At 46.4% G+C, this 21,106-nt stretch overlaps 2 protein-coding genes across 3 annotated transcripts in view; one reads left to right on the top strand and one right to left on the bottom strand.

The window, feature by feature from the left end:
- Positions 1–230: 230 nt before the first annotated feature.
- EMC6 (ER membrane protein complex subunit 6) lies at positions 231–3,823 on the bottom strand. The gene is made up of 2 exons (XM_066636195.1): positions 3,738–3,823; positions 231–810 (listed from the first exon to the last, which is right to left on the bottom strand). The coding sequence occupies exon 2, from the start codon at positions 769–771 to the stop codon at positions 439–441; it is 333 nt and encodes a 110-aa protein (XP_066492292.1). The 5' UTR covers positions 772–810; positions 3,738–3,823; the 3' UTR covers positions 231–438.
- A 2,108-nt stretch (positions 3,824–5,931) lies between these two features.
- The window catches only part of LOC136658350 (tax1-binding protein 3), a 94,874-nt gene continuing 79,699 nt past the window's right edge, over positions 5,932–21,106 (top strand). Inside the window, exons 1-4 of one of the 2 annotated variants that reach the window (XM_066634852.1) lie at positions 5,944–6,069; positions 12,396–12,515; positions 12,962–13,039; positions 16,574–18,731. In XM_066634852.1, coding sequence (XP_066490949.1) covers positions 6,031–6,069; positions 12,396–12,515; positions 12,962–13,039; positions 16,574–16,711 — 375 coding nt within the window. In that variant the 5' untranslated portion in view covers positions 5,944–6,030 and the 3' untranslated portion in view covers positions 16,712–18,731. Of the gene's footprint in view, positions 6,070–12,395; positions 12,516–12,961; positions 13,040–16,573; positions 18,732–21,106 lie in introns of those variants that run through there. The other variant, XM_066634851.1, reaches the window with a different exon arrangement.

Here is a 21,106-nt window from a genome sequence, read left to right as displayed (position 1 = left end):
GTATATGTGTACCTATTTGGGCACACAATACCCATGCAGCATTTTCCTAAGTAGTATTTGGCATGCTATGTGTCATCAAAGCCTTAAAGGACCTGGGTGAAACCACTACAATAGTTTCTTTATCTAGCATCACTGTGAAAAGAAAGGACAAGGAGACAGAGGAACAAAAGCGGTGGCGGCGGATGGAAGAATATACTCTGTGGGTTACAGAATTTGCTCACCAGACACTGTTTTAAGGATTCCAGGTTTTTCACATTTTGTTTAATTAGCAAGATTCTACAGGTGTGTTTTCTGACATAAGTTATGGACAGTGTTAACAGTGCAAGCAATGGACCAACAACCCCAGGAATCTGGCCTAAGAGATTAGGTGATTGATTTGGCAAAAGTCCTCCCACTCTTTCAGAACCGTTCTGACTACTCATTCTCCTCCTCCTCCTCCTAGTAAACATGCACCATGCCATACAGGAAAGTCCAGAAGAGGACGTATGTGAAGAGCCCCCCAATGAGCCCCCCAGTAAAAAGGGGTCTTCGAGATTTAAAGTACTTGTTCCATCGTCGTCCAGCTTTTAACACCAAAAGCACTGAGAGCAGGACAGAGGCCAGGAAGTAGAAGATGAACCCGTGCAGGCCAGTCAGGCCGAGAATGCCTGCAGTCGCTCCTGAGAGAGCAGACACTGACGTCCGGCAGTAATCCAAAATGGCTGCATTCCCTCGCACAGCGGCCTCACTGATAAACTGGGGGCCTTCTCGCTTGGCCACCACTGCAGCCATGGCTTTAATTCTAGTTCCAGGCGTGACCTTCCAACACTCCTGTAAGATGAAAATAGGGAAGATTCAACTATTCAGGTTTCTTTCCTGGGAACACATATCTTCATGTCCACAAACGTATTTGATGCCATGCCTCTTTCGGTCTTGAAGGCAGGCCTACCTTTAATCACTTGTCTGGTCAACACTGTCAATCTTGAATTTATATACCTGTTGTTATATCCAAGCAAAAGACTCAAGCAAAGCATTATTTTTAAAATTATTTTTGTGGGCAGTGGTAGCTGTAGTCATCTCAATTTTCTGGTTCATTCTAAAGAAAAATAACACAACCAGCAGAAACTAGCTGCTAGGAAAGTTTTTAGCTTTTCAAGTGCTGCCTAAGTTGCAGCTTAACAGCAGAGAGGTGGCAATAAACGTATTTTGAAAAAGACCAGTGCCTTGCCCCAGCCAGTCACATTGCCAGGCACGCTATCAGAGCTTGAACTGCTGCTAGAAGTTGCCACTGATGACATCTGAAAAGGCATAGTAAAGAAAAAAAAGGAAGGAAGGAAGAAGTTCTACCACTACTGTTTCCAAAAACAAGGGAAAGTGCCCACTAGAAGGGAACCAAGAAATTTTGTGAGCAGATCTGGGGAAAGATATTTGTGAGCAGATATTGACTAGGCTGCTTTAAGACATGACAAGGGTCTTCTTTTTTAGTTCATGATCTGACCTCTGTGGAATTCTGGATACACTGGTTTCAGTTTGCAGTATGCATTTTTATTTTACTGGGTCAGCATGCGGATGTGACATCTCTTTCGTAATGTCATGCGTCACCTCATGCAATCTGACCAAATCAAAATTGTCCAAGTCAAAGTAAATTCAAGTCAAAAGATGTGAATAGTAAGGAAACTTGAAAATACATTCAGTACCTTGTACGATATACATTAACAACAACAACAACAACATTTAGCACAGGTATAAAGCAGCAGTGTAGCTAGAGGGGGTCCAAAGCACTAAGTTTTGCAGGGAGCCTCCCCTTAGCATGCAAGTGACCCCTCCCCTTTGGAGCCATTCCAGGCAGAGGAAGCAAAATACAGACAAAATGCAAAATTCAGGCACATTCAGATGCCTGCAAAACTTAGTGCTTGCACCCCATCTAGTGACACCACTGAGAGGCATTTGCCTCTGTTTCGCTCCCACCACCCAGGATAGCTGCGAAGGGGAGGGGCTGTTTGCACAGTGCAATCAGACGCCTGCGAACTTAGTGCTTTGCACTCCCTCTAGTTGCACCCCTTCTAGTTACACCACTGAGAGGCATTCACCTGTTTTGCACCCATCGCCCAGAATGGCTCTGAAGGAGAGGGGTTGCTTGCATGCCACAGGGGAACTCCCTATAAAATGTAATGCTTTGCACCCCTTCTAGCTATGCTACTGCATGGAAGTGCTTTATAAACTTTGCTGTAGGAGTGTGCAAACTGCTTCACTTGTATCATCTTGCACAATCCTTATAATAATGCTGTAATTATCATCATCATCCCCACTTTATGGCCATGAAGCTGAGGCTGAATGGGAACAACTCACTTAAACCATTTCTGCCCAGCCCACAGGTTTACACATTTGATCCCTGTTGTTTTTGCAACATTGGGCAGAAATGGCTTTAAAGTTACCTTGTGAGAATTCATGGCATAGACAAGATTCAAAATGGAGAGAGCCTGATTCACAGCTCAGTCTTTTAGCCACGACACCAACATAATGATTAACCTTTGACTAGCAATTGTGTTTAAATTATATGTTTCTGAACCACTGAGTGCATATTTCACCACACAATGTACATTTTTCTCCTTCCAAATACTAAAACCATGAAGACAGTGGTTCTCAAACTTTCAGCACTGGGACCCACTTTTTAGAATGAATACCTGTCAGGATCCACAGGAAGCGAAGTCATGACTGGAAGTGACATCTTTTAGCAGGAAGAGTTTTACATACATAAGACCTTTATTGGCATAGATAAAGGAAATACACAACAAACAGACATCCAGAACAAACAGAAAACAATAAAATAAAGCAATCATAATAGGAAGAGTTTTAGCAATCTTAGGCTACAATCCTACCCACCTTTATCCAGGAGTAAGTCCCATTTACTAACATTGTTAAAAGCATATACATAGTAGCCTGTTAAAAGTACAGCTCTGTCAAATTCCCCCAAATGCAGTCACGTATTATGGCAGCATTGTCCAACAGTGTTTCTCAAAGGGTGGGTCAGGACCCACTAGGTGGGTCTTGAGCCAATTTCAGGTGAGTCCCCATTCATTACAATATTTTATTTTTTAATATATTAAACTTAATGCTACCATTGCATGTGACTGCATTTGGGGAAATGTTACACATCTGTACTTTTATCAGGCTACTGTGCGTATGCTTTTAACAACGATAGTAAATGGAACTTACTCCAGGGTAAGTGTGGGTAGGACTGCAGCCTTTGGCATGCTTAGTTGTTAACATTTTTCCTGCTTGATGATGTCACTTTGGGTCATGTCATCACTTCTGGTGGGTCCTCATTCTAAAAAGTGCGTCCCGGTGCTAAAAGTTTGAGAACCATTGGTTTATATTGAAATGAATGGGGATCCATCTGAAATTGGCTCAAGACCCACCTAGTGGGTCCTGACCCACCCTTTGAGAAACACTGTGCATAATACGTGCAGTGAGAAACACTGCACTAAAAACATTGAGAGTTGCTATAAACACATAAAAAGGTTGTGAAGGGACAAAGAGGAGGGAGAAGGGAAGCAGCCACCATCTTCTCCTTCGAATCCAGCGACACCCCCTGCCCTTCCTTCCACTGGCATGACGTCAGACCTCCTCGCGATGACGTCACGAGCCCCCCCCCATTTCCTGCTCTCTTTGAAGAAGCAGGACCACGCCAAGGAAGTTCTAGGGCCGAGGACGACGAGGAAGCTCCCTCCCCCCAGACCGGGCTCTTCCCCCCTTACCTTCGCCTCTCAGGGGAGCCCCAAGGACCACACTTGCGCCTTCACCAGCCTCACCGGAAGTACCTCGCCGCCGCCATCTTGAAACAGAAAGGTCGCGGGGAGGGGGCGTGACGTCACTCCCACTGAGGCCGCTCCCCATAGAGACAAGAAAAAGCTAGAGGGATGCTCAAGGTCGTCTCTCTCTGGGCGCCATTTTATTCTTCAGGAGTGCAGAAGGAGGAAGGTGCGGGTTGAAATCAAAAAGGCGTCTGTGGATGGGCTCACCTCCGAACGTCAGCCTTGTGGGCTGGGGAAAACGTGCTCTTTTCTTCAGCCAGTGGTGCTCAAAGGCCCTCAGTGTGGTTGACTCGGAAGCTCACCCTGTGTTGTGTGACTCTACCATTTCTCTACCTCTATGCCTGCCTTCTTTAATGGCGAATCATGCTCTGGTCCTTTCCTTCTTCTATGGTCGAAAGCTCCAGGGGGAGGATCTAGAGAGGAGAAAAGCATAGAGTGACAAGCGCAGGTTGAATTCCAGGAATAGATTGAAAACTGTGATTGGGCCAACCTCTGAATCCTCAGTATCAGTGGCAACAGCGTGGAATAAGGGCACAAGCCTATGCATGCCTACTCAGGAGTAAGTCCCATTGTAGTGATGGGGCTTACTCCCAGGAAAGTGGGTGGGATTGTAGCCTGAGAGCCCAATGCTATGCATGTCTACTCAGAAGTAAGTTCCATTATAGTGATGGGGCTAACTCCCAGGAAAGTGTGGATAGGATTGCAGCCTAATAGCCCCACCCTATGTGTGTCTACTAAGAAGTAAGTTCCATTATAGTCAATGGAGTTTACTCCAAGGAAAGTGTGGATAGGACTGTAGCCTGACAACACAATCCTATGCCTGCCTACTCAAAACTAAGGGTCCAACACTATCCAACTTTCCAGCACCGGTGCAGCTGCAATGCAGCCCCGAGATAAGGGAACAAACGCCCCCATACCTTCAGGAGGCCTCTGTGACTGCCCCCCCCATAGGATGCAGTGTACTCCCCATTGGCACAACTGCACTGGCACTGGAAAATTGGATAAGATTGGGCCCTAAGTCTCATTACAGTCATTGGGGCTTACTCCCAGGAAAGCATGGATAGGATTGCAGCCTAAGGGCACAATCCTGACCAAGTCTACTCAGAAGTAAGTCCTATTTTGTTCAATGTGGCTTACTCTCAAGAAAGTGTGGTTAGGATTGCAGCCTAAGTAGATGTGTTGTGAGGGATGTCATGGAAAAGAAAGAATGAGGGCTATTTCACTGGGAGATTTCTTCTCTCTTGCCCTGGGGTGATTGAGCCTATAATTGGGAACTTAAAAGCATCTGTGAGGCTACCTGGGAAGGAAGGAAGGAAGGAAGGAAGGAAGAGTGAGTTATGTTACTTATAAAACATCCCCCAGATAGTAAGGAAGAAGTTGGGGTTTCTTGGGTTCTGCTGATTTTCTTATTAATTCTAACTTAGAATGCATTGGACAGAAAGACCTCTTAGGTGAAAATTAACCTCTTCTTGTTTGTATGGCTTGTTATTATTTTGTACCTTCTTAATACTATGTGCTTTAAGTTATTATATGGAAATAAATTACCCTTCTGTAACTGATGCTGGAGGATTTTTGGGTCCATTCAGATCTAGATTGGTTAGTATCTGGAAGTTGGAGACCCTTACAACCACATGGGTTGCCTGTTGTAGCAGAAGGGACAGTAGGCTTGTGTGTTGGGGGAGGGTTCTTTTTTGTGGTATATTTCCCCCAAAATTGATTGAGTAAAATAGCAAGTTGTGATGTTATGTGTCTTTATTCCAAGGCTGCATTTTAATTATAAATTATAATTGCTTTAAACATGCAACAGGTAGGTGATATAATGTCAGCAGATGCAGCCACAGCGTTATTTCTAACTGGAAAAGCAATTTATTTTAATTCCTGGAAAATATCTTGAAACACCAAAGGGTAGGGGCCAGCTGGGGGGCAAGCTTTACTTGCACCTGGGGGTGGGGGGCCGGGTGGGGGGCAAGCTTTACTTGAGGAGCAGCTCCTCAAATGAAACTGGTCCCGGGTTCAAATTCTGCGCCAAGCTGCCCCCCGGAATGACTGGCAGGGGAAGTGGGCGTTCCCCCCGGTGTGTGGAGGGATGTGGGCGTGGCCTCGCTGGAGTAACGGCCGCGACGTGACGTATCCCGAAGACCGGTGGGGAAGGGGGTGTGGCCGGGCGGCAGCCTTCGCCTTTTGTTCCGTCTGAGGGAGAAGGACGAGGGAGAAGCGGTGGCGGCGAGCAGGAGGCATGTCTTACATCCCGGGACAGCCCGTGACGGCCGTGGTGGTGAGTCGGGGGATGGGGGAGGCTGCGGCTGCTGGTGGAAGGGGGGCTTCCCAGTTCGCTGCGCCTCCAGCGCTCCCCCCACCCCAGGCTCTCCCCTTCCTCAGTTTGGAGGGTTTCAAGTGTCTTCTTTGTGGGGGAAGCCTGGAGCCCGGTAGGGGGAGAACCTGTTCCTGCCTTTGCTTTGGAGTCAAGGAAGTTGGAGCCAAGACATACACCCTTGTGTGTCCCCCACCCTCCTCCCTGCCTGACACACAAACTCCCCCTTGTGCCCCCCCTGCCTGGCACACACACACACACACACACCTTGTGTCCCCCCACCCTCCTCCCTGCCTGGCACACACACTCCCCCTTGTGCCCCCCCTGCCTGGCACACACACACACACCCCTTGTGTCCCCCCACCCTCCTCCCTGCCTGGCACACACACACCCCTTGTGTCCCCCCACCCTCCTCCCTGCCTGGCACACACACTCCCCCTTGTGTCCCCCCTGCCTGACACACACCCCTTGTGTCCCCCCACCCTCCTCCCTGCCTGGCACACACACTCCCCCTTGTGCCCCCCCTGCCTGGCACACACACACACACCCCTTGTGTCCCCCCACCCTCCTCCCTGCCTGGCACACACACACCCACCCCTTGTGTCCCCCCACCCTCCTCCCTGCCTGGCACACACACACCCACCCCTTGTGTCCCCCCCACCCTCCTCCCTGCCTGGCACACACACACCCACCCCTTGTGTCCCCCCCACCCTCCTCCCTGCCTGGCACACACACACCCACCCCTTGTGTCCCCCCCACCCTCCTCCCTGCCTGGCACACACACACCCACCCCTTGTGTCCCCCCCACCCTCCTCCCTGCCTGGCACACACACCCACCCCTTGTGTCCCCCCCACCCTCCTCCCTGCCTGGCACACACACACACACACGCCCCCTTGTGTCTCTCCACCGCCTGGCACACACACACACACACACACACACGCCCCCTTGTGTCTCCCCACCCTCCTCCCTGCCTGGCACACACACACACACGCCCCCTTGTGTCTCCCCACCCTCCTCCCTGCCTGGCACACACACACACACGCCCCCTTGTGTCCCCCCACCCTCCTCCCTGCCTGGCACACACACACACACCCCTTGTGTCCCCCCACCCTCCTCCCTGCCTGGCACACACACACACACGCCCTTGTGTCCCCCCACCCTCCTCCCTGCCTGGCACACACACACACACACGCCCTTGTGTCCCCCCCACCCTCCTCCCTGCCTGGCACACACACACACCCTTTTGTTCCCCATCCCCCTCCCTGCCTGGAGTCTCCTTTTGCCCCTTCATTTCTGGGGGGTGTTTTTTGGGGTTTCTCCTTCTTCCCCCCAACCCTTGCTTAGGGAAGGATGGAAAATGTCTGGGGTGGGGGTGGAGGGTTGTCAAAAGCCTTTGTTACCAAACTTCAGTGCTTGTAGTATTGTCTAACCTTTAAATCAGTGGTTCCCAAGCTGGGACCCACCGGTGGGTCGTGACCTGATTTTTGGTGGTCCCATAGTAGCTGAGCAGAGCCTCCAATGAAAACACAGGTGATGGAAGGATCAGATAACTAACTGCCTCAAGCCCTGTGGCAGTGATTTTCAACCTTTTTTGTCTCACAAGGTACTAAAATTGTCAAGGTGCTCCATCAGTTTTTTTGACAATTGACAAGGGCCACCATGCTGTTGGTGGGGGGGCTCATGTCCCCCAATGACCCCCCCCAAAGCTTCCCACAGCACACCTGCAGACCATTCATGGCTCACCAGTGTGCCATGGCACAGTGGTTGAAAATGGCTGCCCTGAGCCTTTTCAAAGATCAGATACAGTAACTGCTAATTTCCCTGAAAGAGCTCCTGTAGTTTGCAAGCATGTGTAAAAATAGGGAGATAAATGTTGGAGGGTCTTTTTCCTGGTTATTATGTTTAAATAAATCAAATTACTTTCTAGATTTTTTAACATCTTGTAAACCTAGGTGAGTCCTGATAGTTTCATTTTAAAAAGTGATCCAGGTGCTAAAAAGATCAGGAATCACTGCTTTAAATAAATACATTTTGCTCATGGTCATGCTGCTGTCCCTGTAGATAGTGTTTCTCTTAAAGAATGAGAGATGGGCTAAGGATAATAAGGTTCAGTGCTTTCTGAGTGCTAAAAAGGATATGCATGTATTGCTTTTTTGTAATCCCTATGCCAGCCCTGCAAGGTAGGCATTATTTTCCCTATATAGGCTGAGAGGGAGGCTGCCTAGTGGGGACATGGCAGAAGCAAGGATCAAATTGGGAAGTCTCGATTTGCAGTTTGGTCTCTTGGCTGTTGTACTGCAGCGTCCCAAGAAGCTTATAACCTAGAAAGTGGGTGCACAGGAGACCCTACAGAGAAAAGGGAGGAAGATGGTGGTGAGATAACCTAGGGAAGATAATGCAGTACAGTAATGTGATCATTAACTTTTCAGATCTGACCTTATGAATAGGAAAGAGGAAATAAGTCATAGTTCCCATTTTGAGGGAATGGGGAATGTTGTCTTTCCCTTCACCCCCCAGGGGATAAACTCTTCCCATTCCAGTTTGGAAGTACAGTATTAATCTCTCTCCCCATTTTTGCTGAGATGTGCAATTTTTTTCTGCTCTATTGGTCCTGCAATTAATTTATCTTTTTTCTTTTGCATTTTAACTGCATGCTTGTTTGTGCCTTCCTCACTAGGGACGGGGACCTCTTCCTCTACATGTTCTTGCATTCTTTGGGGTTGCCACTTGTTTCCTTTGACCTCTTGAGGAAGGAATCTCCTCCCTACTTATCAACCTCTTTAGGAATATTTTTGTTCCTTTACCTGATGCCTGTGTTGATCTCTGCTTCTTGTCTTTATGACTTGGTTCCACGTAAGCTATATTGTTGTTTTATCTTTTCTTACTTGTCCTGGTGCCCCGCCCTTACCTCCATGAATCAATGGGTTTATTCTCTGCTCTCTGCCCCTCCCAGCATCAGAACTGTTTGAAACAAATCTATAGGTCCTCTTTGGGAGTAGCTGGTGATTCAGGGCTGGGTCAGCAAATAGCTTGGAGGAGTGAAAAATGTCTCTTGCAATCCTGGGAATGAGTAAGTGTAACTGCTTGTCTGTTCCAGAAGAGAACAAACCTTCTGGGCAGCCCTACCCATAACTTGCTTTGCCTCTTGCACACAGCCAGTCATGGTTGGCAAGGAGTGACTCATGCCTCGTCCTGGTGCATTAATGAGTTCATCTTCAACTGAATGCTAAAAAAAGACAGATCTTGGTTTTTCTGTCCTGGTTCTTAAACATCAGTGGTGATTTTTTTTAAAGGTTTGTGGGTGCTTGAACCCCTAAACCTCAGATTGTTGGAGTGCAGTGGGAGAGGATGCTTTTAGATGAAGGATGCAATCCTATACACTTTCCTGGGAGTAAGTCTCACTGAACACAACAGAACTTACTGCTGAGTAGATATACATAGGATTGTATTGTAAGAGATGTAGTCCCTTCAATAGCCTGTCTGATAGGCAGCTATTGTGAAACTAGTGAAAGACCTTTGTAGACTACAGTATCACAGAAGTGGTGGCTTATTAACAATTAGCAATACCTGTGTAGCTATGGACAGTTAGTGCAAGGGAAAGCTTAATATCTTGGACCTTGAGCCATTAGAGATTATAGCATTAGTTCTTACTATGTATTGCTGGTGACACACACACCCCAAGCTGGTTTCAACCTTGCTGCTTGCCCAAGATGTAACTAAGGGCATTATTGTCTTTCTGAGTTTGAAGCAGGTTAGCATGAACCCAAGAATATATTCCTGGGAAGCACACTGTGCATGGGTTAGGCTGGCTTGTTTCCGGTTGTCAAGGTCAGGATTTGGGGGGAGGAGTTGTGTTGCATCTCCCCACAGCTTCAGAGTTTGCCTGACTCTTCCTCTTACAGAATCTGAGGTTCCTCTACTAGAGGTGGAATGCTTTCTGTGACTGCGCCTTTCTTATAGAAGAGAAAGGCTCTTCTGCTTTTCTCAGAAGAGGCATTAAGTTTGCCAACTGCAATGGGACCCAAGATGCAATTTCTAATGGCATTAACATACGTGTGCGATAAGAATGCCATGTGATTGTATGGTGATGGCTGCCAATTGTTATCTCTAACCTTTCAGTCACTTTCAGTACCCCAGGCAACCAGTCAGGCTGTTGGGAGTTTTGCTGCTATCCTCAGCCTTGTTTGGCTGTCCTCCCACTTGTCTCTTCCTTTTATCTCTGCTCCATGCAAGTGGGCTGCTTTTTCCAATGAGCTCATAACAAACTTCAGCAGCCAATTTTTAAAGGGGGGGAGGGCTGGCTGGAAAAGGGGCTTGTTTACATAAGCATAATCCTACACTTCGTCCTCATTTCTAATTGGGCCTCCTAACAGGGAAGATGGTCTTTTAGCAAGAGAATGAAAACCAGGTTCTGTACTAGGCAGAAATGACTTGATTAGCATCCTGTAGCCAGAGATTTGATGGGCTACAGGCATTCTCCTCCCATAGCTCAAGATCCAGTATCCATGGATCTGGTTCTCCAAGTTGCCCCATGCCCATTACCTTCATTTTTCTTTAGTGCCAGTGGAAGCAAGCATGTTAACAGAGCACTTTCTTGCTTAACTGAGGAACATGACATGTGGGGAGGCAGCCTGCATGCTAGAGGGACACAGCCAGAGCCTCCTGTTTCCTTTTAATGATCTTAGTCTCCTCCCTCTCGAGTGAAGGCTGCCTATCTGCATATCATGTTCCTATCATATCAAGCAAGGAAGTTATGTTAAGAAACATACTTGCTTCCATTGGTACTAAAGAACAATGAAGGTAATGGGTGTGTGTGTGTGGGGGAACATGGTATATTGCTGTTCATATAGAGAGCCCTCATGTCCCTGGGGACAGGGCCCATGAGAGGGGGGTAAAGGGGGTAATTTGTGCCCAGGGTCAAAAAGGGGGCCCAAAAATCTCCTGGGATCTTACATTTCACTATCTCACTGTGAGTTGCTGCCTGCATGGGATGCTGGGGGCACTACTGTGGGTGTGCAGCTATTGCCGCAAGCCATATGCACCAGGCCAAGGAATGCATTCATGACACTCTTTAATACACTGTCAAATCCTTATAAAACTAGCCTGCTACAGGAGCTCTTTGGCTTGTGTATCCACTAACCATGATGGAGTGTATAGAAGCTCAGCAACACAGCTGCGGCTACTGCAGAAGTACATTTTGGGATGCATAGGATACTTTCCATTCTAGAGTGAGCCTCAATACAATGATGCTACTTTTATGCTTGGTTTTCTGTATTTAAAAGATTTTAGAAATACTTCTAAGTATTTCTAAGGAGTATGTTTTGTTTTCCATATTACTGAATCTAGCTGGTAACGCCACACGGGTGAGTAGACCTGGGCTCCAAAGATTTTTCCAACTGTCTACACCCTCCCCCACCCTTTTTCTCTCTGCTTCCACTCTGCTCACCCTGACCACCATCTCTGGCTCGTTCACCCCTCCCCCTTTGTGAAGGGGCCCAAAAGAAACTTTGTACCTCCTGATAAAATTTCTCTCAGAGGCCCTGCATGGGGGACGGGACGGGACTGGAATGGAACCCCCATGAATATGGGGGTATGCCTGTATTTCAGATTGGTACTCTTTCACCTGTCTGCCTGGACTCTCAGGTTTGTCTTCTCCTTCATTCCTCTTCGGTACTGCTGACTCTTCTTTCCTAGCCTTCTCTCAGCCCCCCCTCTCAGGCATATCTGCCCATCTCTTGGGTCAAAGTAGTTCAGCTAAGGTCAGCTAGAGACTCTCCCATCTACACTGCCCCTCTGTGACACAAGGGCAGCTCAACCTATCACTATCAGAAGCAGCTTCATCCTCACCTCCCCCAATTTCTTGGGGAGTTCAAGCTCAAATGTGATGCTCCCTTAGCACGACTGTGTACTTTTGTAGGGAGAATATTTTTTCTTGGGTTTCTTGTGTATGGGGAGAGCAGGATAGCAAGTGGTTCTGGTCAGCCTGGGATCATGGACAGGTTCCAGCTCTAGGAAGTACAGATAATTCTTTAATATGACAAATTCAGTGTGATACTCCCTCTTTCAATTCTGGAGACCTTTGCTCATTCTCTTAACCAGGTGGAGTGTGGCCATTGGTGTAACTATGGGCTTGATATGGCTTTCAGCTCAAGATCCTAATTATACAAAATTGCTGATGAGAATTCTGCAAAGTCCAGTGCCAGAATGGATGGATTGGGAGCTGTATGAGGTCACGGAGCTAGCAACAGAGTTCTCACTCTTGGTTGTCCTTCCTCCCCCCAACTTTCAGCAAAGAGTTGAAATTCACAAACTCCGCCAAGGGGAGAACCTGATTCTGGGCTTCAGCATTGGAGGTGGCATCGACCAGGACCCCACTCAGAATCCCTTCTCGGAGGACAAAACCGACAAGGTCAGCACCTGCTGTCTAAGCCTGAAGATGGCAAAAGTGACTTTGGTGGGATTCAGCCTGCTTGTCTCCAGTTGGGAGTTCCTTCCTGAAGTTGAATTGGGCCCAAGTGCTTCATTTGCTTGTGTATCATCTTTTTGTTGTAATCCCTGTTCCCTTTGAAAATAGCAGTCTGCAACTGCAAGACCCTCCCTTGGTTTGAAAGAGTTGGGAACTTGGCCAGGCTGTGTTGCACATGGTATCAAAGGTGTTCCAAAGACCTTCTGACAAAAGGCTTATAGCAGCAGTCCATCTGTACCTTTCTGCTTATAAAATGATGGTTTGAACAGCAGGACTGGTGAACTGCTCTCCCTGAGTGGGTGGATGACTGCAAGCTTGGGTTAATGCATCTTGTATGTTCTTACAGGAGAGATTAATAAATATTGTGTTCCCTCTCTTTTTCTTCCCAGGGCATTTATGTAACCAGGGTGACAGAAGGTGGCCCAGCTGAAGTTGCAGGGCTTCAGGTTGGAGACAAAATCATGCAGGTAGATGTTGCATGTTCCAGTGAGCATCTGGGTAGATTGACACACAATGGGGAGGGGGCTGTGAACCAATAGAACATCTCTTATTGCCTGACTTTTTCTCACACCTGCATTTTGCTGTACCTGAAATATACCTTTTTTCAAATCCTGAATGAAAGTGGACTAGAAAGGGGGAAACACAACAAAATAGTCTGCATTGTTTTGTCATTGGGAAACCTTTATTAGTTCCATCAAATAAGCATAGCCAGTACAACTGATTCCTGCAGTCTGGACCTGTTTTGGAGGTAAGTCCCACTGAGTTCAGTGCAACTTGCTTTGTAAGTAGGTTTAGCGCTGGAGTGGCTGTGTTCTTGGATCAGGGAATTTGTTAGTTCTGTGGTTCTTTTTTAGCCGTGATTTTAACCCATTTTTGCCTGACCCGCAGGTGTACACTTTTGGTCCCTGTTACATATATGCAACATTGGGCAGAAATGGCTTAAACCAGTGTCTCTCAACGTTTGTCCTCTGCTGTACCACTTCAGATGGTTCAACTATTCGAAGTACCACCAGATGTAACTGGCAATAGCATAATTGCCAGTTACTTCTGGGTTGGGAGACCAGATGCAATGCGACAAACACCAGTAAGAGGATCAGGGTGGATGGGAGGACATTTTTGAGCACAGAAAAGGATGCTTTGGAAACTCCTACCACTGTTTGTGTCACATACCTGGTTTTGTTGCCAGGCAGCAGGGGTCCTGAGAGTACTGCCAGACACCACCTCAAGTACTTCTGGTGGTACCTGTACCAGTGGTGTCACTAGGATTCGTGTCACCTGGTGTGAGAGGGCAGTGGGCGGGGCAGCGCCCCAGGTGGTGGGCATGGTGATGTACCATTGCCCTGCCCCCACTGGTTTTTTGGCTGTACCTTTTGTTAGAGCACAGATATTTCAATGTGGTTTGTTTCATTGCATTCTGCATGAAATTACGCATTGATTGATATATAACATGTTGGTATTATTCTTCCAAATTCTGATTTTAGTGATTTTGAAAACTTGTAAACACACACACACACACACCTCCCACCCCCATGTCAACTTACTAACAACTTATTGCAGCAGTTCTCAAACTTTTAGCACTGGGACCCACTTTTTAGAATGACAATCTGTCCCGGACTCATTGGAAGTGATGTCATGGCCAGAAGTGACATCATCAAGCAAATTAAAATAAATAAATAGAAATAATTAAATTAAAATAAAAGAAATAATTATGTAAGGGAGAGCAAGTCCTGTTCCACCAAGTGAATCTACTCTGAAGTAAGTCCCATAGTGGTCAGTGGGGCTTACACTCAGGAAAGTATGGGTAGGATTGTAGCCTGTGAGCTCAAGTCTATGCATGTCTACTCAGAAGTAAGTCTCATAGTGGTCAATGGAGCTTACTCTTTAGCCTGCCTTCCATCACCCCCCCCCCCAAAAAAAAAAGAATCAGTGAGATTTCCAGCTCTCCCCAGTGCCCAGTTTAAAGTCCATCTCTTTCAAGCACATCAAGATAAAGACCCTCCTGGCTTCACAAGTGCAAAATAGAAAACTTTCCCCTTACCAGCTGAAGCTTCTTTTTTGTCCTTTTTAGTGGGGGGGGGGGAGAGGCTGCCTTCTGGAGCATCTCCAGCTCCATGGGATTGGGACCATTCTGGTGTCCTCACATTCCCCTTGGCCTGGCCTGACCAGCAGCCAAGTCTGCCTACTCATGAGTAAACACAATGTGAGGCTGCTTGCTTTCCATAGGGCTCAATAGACTGCAGCTGGGAGGGAGGGACCTCCTTCTCCCTTTTGTGTGTTTGGGGGCTGCATTCATTGGATCAGGACCATTCTGACATCCTTGGAGTGCTCTCAGCTGCCCTTTCTGACATGAGTCAGAAACTCATGAGTAAGCGCGGCCACATGGCTTTGCTTCTGGCTCAGACTCGCAGCTGGGAGGTATGGGACCTTCTCGGGTGTTTTTGGGAGGCTGCATTGATTGGATTGGGACCATTCTGGTGTCTTGGAGTCCTCTCAGCCTGCCCTTTCCAATGGACTATGGCAGGTACGCCTACTTGCGAGTAAACGCGCAATACGGCTCATTTTCCATAGGGCTCCATTTTTTCCTTCCGGCTTTTTGCCATAACTTTTGAACGAAAGGAGCGATTTCAATTCCATTCTTTGCACTGCACTCCACTGGCCATTCCGCATCCAACTGTGTATGGCATGATGTGGTAGCTCCTAAAGCCGCAAAGTTAGCGTGTCACCCCCAAGGGCATGTCACACACACACACCTCCGGCACGTCACCAGGTGCGGCCCGCACCCCTGTGGTGACACCAGTGACCTGTACCACTGGTTGAGAAACAGTTTTATACAATGGGCTTCAATGTATATCCTTTAACAATGATAGTCAATGGTGCTTACCCCTGGGTAAGTGTGCATAGGCTTGCAACCTAGGATTGTTAAAATTTTTTCCTCCTTAATGATGTCACTTCCAGCCATGACATCACTGCCAGTGGTCCTGACAGATTATCATTCTAAAAAATGGGTCCTGGGCTAAAAGGTTTGAGAACCACTGTATAGTACAGAAAACCAGTGGCTTGGCTGTATTAACTTTTAAATTGCTTCATCTCACCAATTCAGAGGTTCAGGGACTTTCCCCATAAAGAAAGGCAAAAAGTTTCGGTGCTACATAGCAGCTTATTAAAACTATGCATGTTTTCTAATGCTGTTGTGTGGGCAGGAGTGGAATTTTCTTCCTCTAATACAAACCCCAAATTCAGGAGTCTATGAATGTTAGCTGGCCTGTTTAGCCATGACCTGCCCCCTTCTGTGAAATACTGTGTTCAGTGGTGCTCATGGTCCCATTGCACTGAGTAGGACTTCTGAGAAGCTCCTTTGCTTTCTCTTCGACTCAGAGATGAAAACTGGTGATTCTTTGGCTCTTGCATCTACCAGACACCTGGAATGCCTGGAAAGCAGAGCCAAGCTGAAGGCTTGGAGTGTTTGTTTTGGTGCTGCATTTGCAGGTTTTTGAAGAGCCCTGGAGTTGCAACATCAAAGCAAACCCTAAGCATTCTTTGAACTAGGGAAGGGATGGTGTAATCATCTCCTCCCTGCTCCAAAGTTTGGGTGTAGCCTGAGGTTCCTAAGCCTTGCAAGAGACCATCTGAGCACTTGTGTTTACTTACACAAATACATAGTGATATATTGCTAGCTAAGATGGCTTCTTTGTTTTTTGTTTTTTTTAAACCATATCACATTCAGGATGGGTTGGCAAATGTTAGCTGTGCTAGCTTAAATGGAACTTCCATGCACAGGAGCAGTATACGTCTGAATGCCTCATATTGTGGGAGGGGACGAGGAATGAGAACTGTAGCATTTGTTTCTTGCTTGTGAATTGCTACTAGCTACAAAATCTTGGACTAAGTGGCTATTGGTTTGACTCAGTAGGAAATTCTTGTGTTACAGTTTAACTTATAAAGTTTGTAACCCTCATGAAGAAGCCTGCTCAATTGTCCTTGTCGACCCTTTCCTGTGACAGGTGAATGGGTGGGATATGACGATGGTCACACATGACCAGGCTCGGAAGAGGCTGACCAAGCGGAACGAGGAAGTTGTCCGGCTCCTAGTGACCAGGCAATCGCTACAGAAGGCCGTCCAACAGTCGATGATGTCCTGACTGTGCTGTTGGGTGGATGCAAAGGAGAATTTAGAAGGGGGTGGGAGGACCTTAGATTGTGGATCACCGACCAGTCATTGTGGTGGGCTGCTGCTGCTGACTGCTGGAAGATCCCCTCAACAAAGATGGCAGAAGTGCACCTGTGCTGTCTTTGTAGACGCATGCCCACTGTCTAGACATGGATGGCATTGATGCTGCCAGGCATTGCTGCCATCTTTGTGGAGGGATTTTTCTGGGGGCAGTTTGACCATGGGTTCTCTGCATCCACCCCATCTAAAGTACAGCCAGCACCAAACCATGGCACTCCCTTGGGTACCGAAGATGACCTGAACTCTATTGGGAAATGCTGGCTTAAGAACTAAGCCCCAAGTACAATCCACCTTGAGCTTCTCATTTACAAGCCCTGCTGAGAAGAACAGAACCCAGCTTGTGCCAGAGAGCATACTGCTGGATTCTCTTCACTCAATTCTCTCTGTTTTTGAAAGCTCATATATTATGGAGGCGGGCAGGGGATCGGATTCCCAGGTTACGTTGGAGCTTCCTCGCATATTAAATATATCTGTGAGGAAACTCTGTGTAGCTGAGACACCAAAAGCTCTTAACCCTGTTTTTGTAGAAGGTAATGACCACATTTCAAGTTTTTTAAAAATAAGGTGGCATTATTGTAAATAACCTTTTTTAATATATCCGCAAGATCTGTCTTCCCCATTCTAGCTCAAAAGCACAGGTTGAAATTGCCAAATAAGGTTTGGGGGCTTTCTGCTGGAGAGAGATGCCCACATGTCCTGCTATTGAATCTTCCCTTGCATTGATTTAAACCAAAAAGCAAATCCCAAGCACACCATTGTCTTGTGCCAAAACCCCTTTTGTGTGAAATTACTCTAAAACATTGGACATTAAAAGCAACTTGGTCAAGATGTCCCTGTGCTGGAAGTCTGGGCTACAGTATATCTGTGAGTCAATTGCAGCTCTCCAGGGCTGGCTGGCCTGCCTTTGAAATGCCACAGGCCATAAAGGAGTGATGAAGCCGTTCTGGTAGTGAGTCAGGGAGAACCAATTGGTCACAAAACCTTAAATCGGAGGGGTCCGTTGGTCATCTTCATTCAGCAAAAATCTTCTGAATTTTTTAAATACATAAATCATGATTTGAGGAAGGCCTAAACAAATTCCCAGTTTGTGCCTAATTTGAACCTATCAGTCCCACTTGAGGTGGATAAACCATGCTACTGAAATTGCTTACAAAGAGAACGCATTATGATGGGAAAGGAGGGGAAATGCATCTCTTCCATTGCATTCTGTTCCCAAGGCTACCCCTTAGCACAGCAATTTTTTAAAATTGGTGAGCTGTGAAAGGTCTACCGGAGATTGGAGCACAATGGTTGTAAATAGCTGAAAATCTCTTCCTGGTTCTGTGGCTTTGTTTCTAGGGCAACTCTCTGTTCCTCTGCCTGCAGAAGGGGACAGACAGTTGCCCTATAGAAACAGTTGCAGGACCTGGAAGTTTTGCAGAAGCTGGAAGTGACATCACAAGAGGCAAAGACCATAGAGGTCAGTGTGCTGTGAGAAGAATGTAGGTTTGTCATGGCTCCTGGAATATGTGTTCTGCCTTCCTACAGTTCTCATCATGTTCTTGTGCAAAATTCTAGTCCTTTGAGTTTTTTTTTTAAAAAGCCACTGTAAATACTCCCCTCCCATGGAAGTTTTGTCACTAACTTATTTCAGTATATTACTGCTATTCCACTTGTGTGCTGATTTTACTTCAGTCACATTATTCTCAGTCTAATAGGACTAAAGGAGAAGGTGCCAGGCTGCCAATACCACTAGATGCCTCTTATACTGGATTTTGTACTTTGATTCTAAGCATGCTTTGGGACTGTATCTTTTTTAACTTCAACCACTGTTGTAATGTGTATGTAACGGCAGTCCGCATCAGTCTGGTTTCTGCAGAGGGCAGCTGTGTGTTAAGGGTTGTACTGTTGCTACACTTCATTTTACATGTAATAAACTAAGCTGAATTTTCTATGTTGAGTGTATTGGTTCCATTGCTGTACGACATGTTAAGGTGGAAGATGAGAGGCAACTGAAGACAGAATTCAAGGAAATATGATTACTACATACGTATGTTAAAGGCCTGAAACATTTATACATTTTCCACTATGTACTCCCAAAATGTGCAAACAGTATTTGTTGGCCTCCCTGGTGAGGAGGCCTCCCTGGCCTCCCTGATATGTATAAATATCAAGTTCACCTGAAAAAGTGGGATAGCTAATGAAACCAAGGCCTCAAACTTTGGTCTTCAGTACTACTTGGGAACAAAGACTCATGATTTTGGCAAGCTCGAAATCCTAAATACACAATTTTAAAATACTTGGTATATTAAACAAAGTCAGAAATTGATCTAAATTTCCACTAACTTCATGAAACGTTTTTAGTACCCTTGTACCCTGCGGAAGTTATCAGGACAAATGTGAAACCTTTTTGTGAACTTCTAGGTGTTTTATGTTTGTGCTGCAAAAATGTCCCTACTTGCATTTTTTCAGTGCAACAGTGCAGCTGCTTTGTGCTGGACCCAAAAGGCAAAAAAGAATGAATCAACAGTAAAAATGGTATCTGAGCGAAGCAACCTTTTGCTTGGGAAAGCAGTGTTAATTGGTTTTATGTAAAGACATGCTATGATTGTGAAACAGATGTAGTAATAGATCAAGATTTGTTCCTTGGAGGATCAGAAAGTGTCCTGAAGCACAGAAAAGGTATGCCAAGATCCTCTTTTCATTGGGCACAATCCACATCATTTACAACACACTGTCAGTATGTGATCAGTGATATTGGCCTTCATTTTTGCATTGATTCTGGAAGTCATCATTCTAAAACTAATCACTTGCTCAGGGAAAACATGTTCATGTGTTTAGCATGCTATATATTCCAGAATGTGACACTAAAACATGCACTACTGAGAAAAATAGTTATTACTAGAATGAAAATGGTTGGACTTTGCAAGTGTACCTTGGATATGACACGTGGCCTGTTGCAGCCAAAGGATGCCTAGAAAGGGACCCAGGGGTCTTCACAGGAGATGCTGGCATGTGAACTCTGCTAAGTTTACAGGTCTGCAACTGTTTCAGGAGCTGCAAAATGGGGTAAAAGCCAGGATTCCTTCCTGAACATGGGTATTTCCTGTTTCTTCAAATGCACAGACTACAACCACTTGCATGCATTCAGCACATTTGCACATTAGGGCTAATTTCTTTATTGTGGTGTATTTGATTTGCATTCTGCTTTTCTCACAAAGAAAAGATAGTTTTGGTATACTTTGAGAACTCATCATAAATCTAAGCTCTGTACTGGAAGCTGTTTCTCCTAGAGCACAATCATAAGGTTATGCTGTGTCATAAGTCCCTTATGCCAGCCTGGGACTGTCACAAATATGCTGTAAGGCATGACTGGGGAGCAGGCAGTGCTGGCAGAAGGATGTGTGCCAGTGTGCTCCTACCAGATCCAGTGACTGGGGCGTGGGGGGGGGGGAAGAGAAGCACTGACCTGGGAAGGGTAATATGGGGGAGGGATCAGCCTCTAAGCACTTAGGTGAGATCATAAACCCCCCTCCTCCCAAGCAGTCTAGCCTTAAACTGGACTGCTCAGATCTGTGGCAGCAATTTAGTTTGCGCAGATTCAAGTAGCCCCATTGAGGTGACTGTGTCACCCTACCAAGTAATGACTGGTCCACCTCCAACCTGTGCTGAATATAGCACAGGCCAGCTGGCCTGCCTGTTTCAGCACAGGTTAGGATTGGGCTGCTAGTCTTCTCTTTTGAGGAAGTTGGCTTCCCTGCATTATACTAATCTGTACCTGGTCCAGGGCCTGTTTGATAAAACAAAGCTGTGCACTTTAATATTTTTCTCTGAAACAGCTACTCCCTCCCCCTTTTAGAGAAAAAATAATTTCCCAACACCAGTTTGTCAAAGTTCTCCAATTGGAATGGAACCTACCTAGGCATTTCATCCCTTTACCAAGCCACTTTAGATTTGGCTACCCCAGCCATGAAGAAGGACCAGCAGCATAGGGGGTGGGTTGTAAGTGGGCAAAAATAAGGCAGAAAATGGAGGGAGAAAAACAGAGCATTGGCCACAAATATGAATTTAGAGTGAGTGCCTATTTTATTATGTAGCTCTTTTCCCTACAGTATCCAGCTGTCCTGGCAGAGGATTGGGTAGCAGCAGGGGGAGGCATTCAAGTGCTTGACCAGATAGCTATTGCAAGACTTGACTAGCTATTGCTGACGGTCCAACAATGCACTCTTCGGTTTGCTTGATTTTTCTTATCTTGCTTTTCAGACACAAGTTAGCTCTGTCGCAGTTTCCATCAATTAGAATGCACAAGAATTCAGTGCAGTGGGGG

This window comes from Tiliqua scincoides, chromosome 8 (genome assembly GCF_035046505.1).
Source record: "Tiliqua scincoides isolate rTilSci1 chromosome 8, rTilSci1.hap2, whole genome shotgun sequence".
NCBI classification, from domain to species: domain Eukaryota; kingdom Metazoa; phylum Chordata; class Lepidosauria; order Squamata; family Scincidae; genus Tiliqua; species Tiliqua scincoides.
This window is presented reverse-complemented; position numbering and strand designations above follow the sequence as displayed.

What these genes read in the sequence shown, in the direction of transcription:
- EMC6 (XM_066636195.1), bottom strand. Translation starts at nt 771, where the DNA reads ATGGCTGCAGTGGTGGCCAAGCGAGAAGGCCCCCAGTTTATCAGTGAG.